At 43.7% G+C, this 6,185-nt stretch overlaps 1 protein-coding gene across 1 annotated transcript in view; it reads right to left on the minus strand.

Moving 5' to 3' along the window:
- The window catches only part of LOC138546556 (dynein light chain Tctex-type 5-like), a 206,665-nt gene extending 201,531 nt beyond the window's left edge, over positions 1-5,134 (minus strand). Inside the window, exons 1-2 of the mRNA XM_069642148.1 lie at positions 5,055-5,134; positions 3,810-3,953 (exon numbers count right to left, since the gene is read on the minus strand). Of these exons, the coding sequence (XP_069498249.1) occupies positions 3,810-3,953; positions 5,055-5,123 (213 nt within the window). The 5' untranslated portion in view covers positions 5,124-5,134. The remainder of the gene's footprint in view (positions 1-3,809; positions 3,954-5,054) is intronic.
- Between the last annotated feature and the right edge of the window lie 1,051 nt (positions 5,135-6,185).

A 6,185-nucleotide genomic window follows, 5' to 3' on the forward strand; every position in this document is an offset into this window, starting at 1 on the left:
AGAAAGGCAAGCAAGCAATATGTGGCATAGTCAGGCCAAAGACAACGTAATAGTGCCAAAGACACAGCAACAACTAAAATGCATCTCCAAAGGAACAATCCAGCCTTTTAGAAGACTTCTCTCTGCTCTTTTTGTAGGGCAACTACCTACCAAATTGTTTCTTCCCAGCAGCACCTGGCCCCAGAACTACAGGAAGGCCACATTGGGAGTGGCACGTCATCGTGCATGTGCAGGAACAAAGGCACAGTGCTTGTGCTCAAGTCTTTTTGCTGAGAAGAAGACATGTCTCCGAGCAGCTCCGGCTTCATATCCATTGCGAGGGGCCACGCCCCACTGGATTGACATCCCGGCCCTCGCCTGACAAAGATAAGTGCTGTAGCGCTTTGCATAACCACGGGGAGCAGTGGGGTCACACAGGGGGACCAGCCCCACCAGACAGAGACAACTGGCTCCTGCTTCCTACAAAGCTACCTGTACCAGTAAGAGACTGCATGCCGCGTAACAGATCACAAAACTAATCGGCACTTCCCATCTACGTACAGCACCATAAATCATTGGATAGCAGGCCGGCTCGCTAGCTGTGGACACAATTCCGAACACCTTCCTAAGGTGTTACTAACTGCTTACTCATACATGCTCTAACTAACACGTTACCACCACTTACTAGAGCCACATGCGGCCCTACTGTGCATGTTTAGTAGCCACATGCGTACGGCCTCTCTAAATCTCTTGCATGTGAACAGCAACATGTGGCAGTGTTTGATATGTGCGCTAATTGTAGCACTTTATTGCAGAATTTGAACAGCTACTACAACACATCCTGGCACAACAAAATCGCAGGAGACAACAAGCGACACTGGTGACAACTAACCTAAGCTAAGTGCTGCACTACCTCATGTGTGTTTATTATGTTGCTGGGCCTTTGTATATTGCAATATTGATATTGTATATGTGTGTGTAGAGTCAGAAGCTGGGACGTGTGCTTCATTGAGTGTACCAGCTCGCTGGGGTTGCGGAGCCCTGTACAAGCATCGACTTGCAGCATGTCCCAAAACCGCAGTGGGGGTGGTTGGTTCATGCCACTCCTACGTCTCGGAGCTGTGGTCCCTGTCATAGAGCTGTATGCAAAGTTATGTTATTTTATAAGTTGTGTTGTAATGTAACAGACAAATGAACCCTTCATAAGTAGCATTTGCTGTAAAGTCGTGAATTGACCCGATTCACGGATGACGGTTTAAGGGACACTTTTTTTCAGGCGCAGGTTGGGCCATTTTTTTTAGACGAGGGGTGGGACACTTTTTTTTGGGTGTCCAGGCCTATTTCTTGTCCTAGTCCGACCCTGAGTAAAATTAGATAACATCATCCCGATCCCACTCCGTAAAGTGCTTTTCTATTTGCCTATGCCAGTGACTTCAACTGTTCTTAATCTTTCAGTCTCCACTGTCACTCATATCTTTGATGCAAGCTTTTATCAATGATCGCCAAATTTACTGTTTAAACCTAGGCATGTCAAGGCTTGCCGTGATCTTGCTTTAAGGAACTCTTGAATAAAGCATGCCTTCGCAGCACTTAATACAAACTTCAATCACGTTTGATATTATCTTAAAGAAAGATTCCAGACTTTTTCCTCCTGGGCAGCCTCACAGGCTTGAGTTCAACATTGTATCCAATGACCTATGGTTTGTTTAAAAATAAATAAAGACTGCAGAGAACTAACCAGACGCTCCTTGCATTGCATGAGAGGGAAAGTGCTTGGGCCTAAGGTGCAAGGATAGCATCTATGAAAGAAGATAATGGGGGTGACAGGAAGAGGGAAAGTGTACAGACCTGAGATGCTATGAGGAGTTAGTGGGGTTGCTAGTGGTAAGGATAGAGGGCAGAGAGGAGCGGAAAGAATGCCATCAGAAGTACAGAGGAACCGGCATGTGGCCAGCAAGTGCTAGCATCAACTACTTCAATGGGATTTTGGACAAATTAAAGCCAACTTTCTAAAAAGGAAGATTAGCTAAAACAAACGAGCACTGCACGTCCTAATGGATTTGTATTCCTTTTTGTCAGTACTGCTAAACCGCTTGTTATTGTCATTCTTGCTATTCTGGCTTGGTATTGTCATCTTGTCAATTTTCTTTTTTTGCGTTATGATCCTTATTGTTACCCGATGGTCCTTATTGGTAATGCTTCTATTGGCCATTTTCATTAAATGTATGTGGATCATTAGTATTCAGCGCGCCAAATGAAAATTGAAACAAAGGCACGATTGGTGTGTTTGCAAGCCTCACCTGACCGGTAAGCCTGCACACGTTGCCATGCTCTCTGTTTACTATGGCCGCCACGGAAAGGGAATATGGACTACATTAACCAGTCTTCAGCAGGCAGTACGTGGCGACAACCGAAAAAAAAGGCCATTAGTACCCCTGTCTAATGGGCCAGAGTACTAATGGCAATAAGCCCCTCGCCGCCAGGCCATCACTGCATCCGGTAATAGCCTTTGTTAACTATGTAATTATGGGCCACCGTTCGGGGCTTATTGCCTAAATAATTGGAGGATGGAAGTTTACTGCTTCGATTCATGCTAACCACCAAACAGTGGCATCATCTTGTTTGACAGAGGGGTCAGTAAGAGTGTTAATTTAGCAACAAAAGGATGGAGAGGGAGTAGTCTATACTATATGCTGTACTCACGAGGATTACATGTTTTAATCATGATTGTACCCTCATAATAACTCTCAAAATAGTAACCTTAGATATGTTCACTGGGAAGAGACTATATAGGGCCTCATCACGAGTTGGGCGGTATCCCGGCAGTATTACCGCCAGGATACCACCAGTGCCAATAGCGGTACCGCCACCCAGTCAGGCGCTATTAGTGCCGGATCAAGGGTTGGTCGGTAATGGGTATTCCCCATTCCCCATTGGGTCCACTGGACCCAATGGGGCATTTTCGGCGCAAATAGCGTGCGCTAATAGCACCACGCTAATTGCGTCTGAAAATTTACATTTTTCCAGCGCATTTACCCCCAGCTTGAAGCTGGGGGTAAATGCTGCCAGAATTTTTATTTGGCGGACCCTTAAATGCAGCGGTAATAGCTACTGCTGCATTTAAGGGCCCAACACGTGATGATGACCCCATATGAAATATGTCCCCTTTTGAACTGTACAGTCCTCTATGTAACACCAACTGAGATGAAACACAGCTTCTGAGCAACATTTTAAATTGCAATCTATTAGTAGCATAATTATACAATACAAATGGTACAGCCATGTTGTATTTCCTCCTTGACATTAAATGCCAAGAATGATAAATAAATCTCAAGGGCATGGGCAGGAGAATTGATGAAATCCTTGTTATGTACTTTCGCTTTGCAGTTTTGTCAGATGCACTAGGGGCAGGAGTTGGTTACCAGAATAGGAATTATTACAAATAACAATACGCTAATCAATTAAAGATACTAAGTACTGAAGGTGGTGGCGCAAAAGCATATGTACCATATAAGAGGGAGAAAGTAGGAAAAGTGATTTTGAAGTAAGGCAATAACAAAAAGGACAATATAAGCAGTCGTGGCTAAAGGGCATACCCCCATAAAAATAATATAGCCCCCCACTTGAGCCTATAGCACTTCCCCACCTTACTGATGTGTGCAATCATATGCAGGACCCCTTTATCTGGCAGTGCCTCTGTGCCCACTCTGAAAGAAATGGAAGAACATAGAAACAAGGCCAGCACCTGCATCATGCACTAGATAAGAACTGGGAAGTTACACGCATGTTTATGGTTGGATTACTAAAAGACAGAAATCGAAGCACAGTACCTTGAGTTCTTTGGTCATCCTCTTTGCTAGCATGAGTCCCTTCAGACTGAAAGTAGCTTCTGTTTTATCCACACTTCTTGCACTTCCAGATCCTGGTTGAAGCTGCGGTGGAGACTTTGCAACCCTGGATAGAGCACTTGATGTCTATGAGGGGTAGAATTGATAGGGTGACCAGATAATATCACACATGTTGCTATAAAAACATATTAGCACCCTGGCGGGGGGCATTGGCCAGTCAGGAGGCCCCCTCTCCTGCCTCGCCAGCTGCCAGGAATGACCTTAGCATCTGCGAAGATCACACACAGTTGCTAAGGCATTACTTAGGCATCCCTGTATCTCCGCTGAGGAAAGTCTCTTTTCCATGTTGATGACTTAATGGTCATCAACACGGAAAACGCATTTCACAAGTGTATGAAAGCCCCAGGGATCATAGGGTATGATTTGTGTTTTACTTCATAAGAGCCCTTAGCACCTATGAGTGATCCTTGAAGGTGTTCCTGTCGATATTAACCTCGGCAGTGGGTCAACCCTTCCGATATTGGCCCTGCCGTCCATGATAAGCGACCTTCTCTTTGCCCGGGGCCCTTACCTTCGTCAGCGGGATGTTTCTAGCAGGGTCAGCCAGCTGCCTCTGTTCATACCGTGACATTAACATTTCTATTTCCTGAATGTAACCATTCTCAGTCAAGTTGGAAAGGTATACTGGCTTGCATTCGTTTCCTATCCACTACTCCAGGCAGTGCATGTAAGGTCATCAATTCAAGACATTAGCCTCTCAATGGTATTACAGACTGTAATATGTCCTAAGAATGAAATAGGAGAAATATAAGGTTTTGGAGAATGGGAGGTCTGTTTCGAGCCAAGAGGGGCTGACACTCAACATTGGGTGTTTTAGACTTGATCGTCAAATTATTGATGATTGTAGGATCTGCTTGGCATATGAAATTGATCAAAGGTTGACCTACACCTTATCAATGGGTCTTGACCATTAGAAGTACCAAGTGTTGGTCCACTGCAGTCTCAATAGGCAGGGTCAGTTATGACTACAGTCAGGAAGGGGTCCTATTGTCCATAGATGAAACCCTTAATTCCACCGGCCCTTTTTCCGGCAGCTGCATGGGGCAACCCCACAGATGGTTCAGCTCGCTTGATCATGTACCACAGAAAGCCTATATCATTTTTAAAGATCAAATACTTTTTCTTACCACAATGGCAACACCGTATGAAAGCTGAATGTTGGCTCACCTGCTTTCCTGCACGTTCCTCTTTGGGTTTTTCTTGGAAGGTTACTCGCGACATCTTCCTATTCATCATGGCGCCGTTGCAGGTTTACACACAATGGGTTTTTAAACTACCTTTATCAATTCAAAATGTGAGAAGAAAAAGGTAGTTTAGTATCACAAAAAGGCAATCTATGATGCATTTTTGATGTTATGGCTTTCTCAACAAAAGTTATTTCAAAGTTAATTCTATAATCTTCCGAACAGTAACATATTTCAGCGCCTTGATGCACTTGGCATCGCGTTGATGCCCTTGGCCTCAGTACGCTTAACAAATGCAAAAATAAATAAATAAATATCGATTTATTTGGGAGTATATTTGAAATTGATCCCTTTTAAGTCAACAGAAAAGATATCACATTTCTACTCCCAAAATAGCTTTATTTTAACCCCTTACGTGCTAAGGGTATATATTATCATCCCGAATTACAGGAAATTCTTGTAAGCCCTGTCTCCTCCTACCCTTAAAACAAAGCCATTAACGTGGTGGACCATTTACGATTCCCAAGCTCTTGTTGGGAAAAATCTTTATTGTGCATTTTCTGACAGTGTAGTGCTGTAAGAAAATATCTTACCATTATTTTAAAGATGTTTTGCTTATTTATACATCAACAAATGACCACATTTGACAGTAATGTAACATGTTTGAGTTTGGACAAAAGAGATGTCACATACGTTATCCTATTGTTTGCTGGTCAGATAGCCCAGTGAGTTTAAAATGTGCTTGTTCGATCTGTATTCAACCAGTACATAACTGTTAATATGATCTATTATGTAAAAATACTTTTTTAAAGAGGCATCATAGATGCAGTGAAAAATGTCAAAACCATTAAAGTTAGACAAGTCATGGTTTTCTAAGCAACCATAACTGTGCTTCGGCCATCGTAAAACAACCATAACTCAGCCACCGGCATGCAGTGAATTTTAATAATTTTAAGGGAAACGTAACCATAACTTCCCACTGCATACAGTATCATATGTTCAATCCCCGCTTTGACTGGAGCAGCCCCTTACCCCCCCACCGCCCCGGGATCCCTGAACCGAGCCATTGCGCCCAATGGCCAGGGCCTGTGGCCATACCCTGTGGCCATTTTGA

The sequence above is a fragment of the Ambystoma mexicanum genome, chromosome 1q (genome assembly GCF_040938575.1).
Source record: "Ambystoma mexicanum isolate Mex_15411 chromosome 1q, UKY_AmexF1_1, whole genome shotgun sequence".
NCBI classification, from domain to species: Eukaryota; Metazoa; Chordata; class Amphibia; order Caudata; family Ambystomatidae; genus Ambystoma; species Ambystoma mexicanum.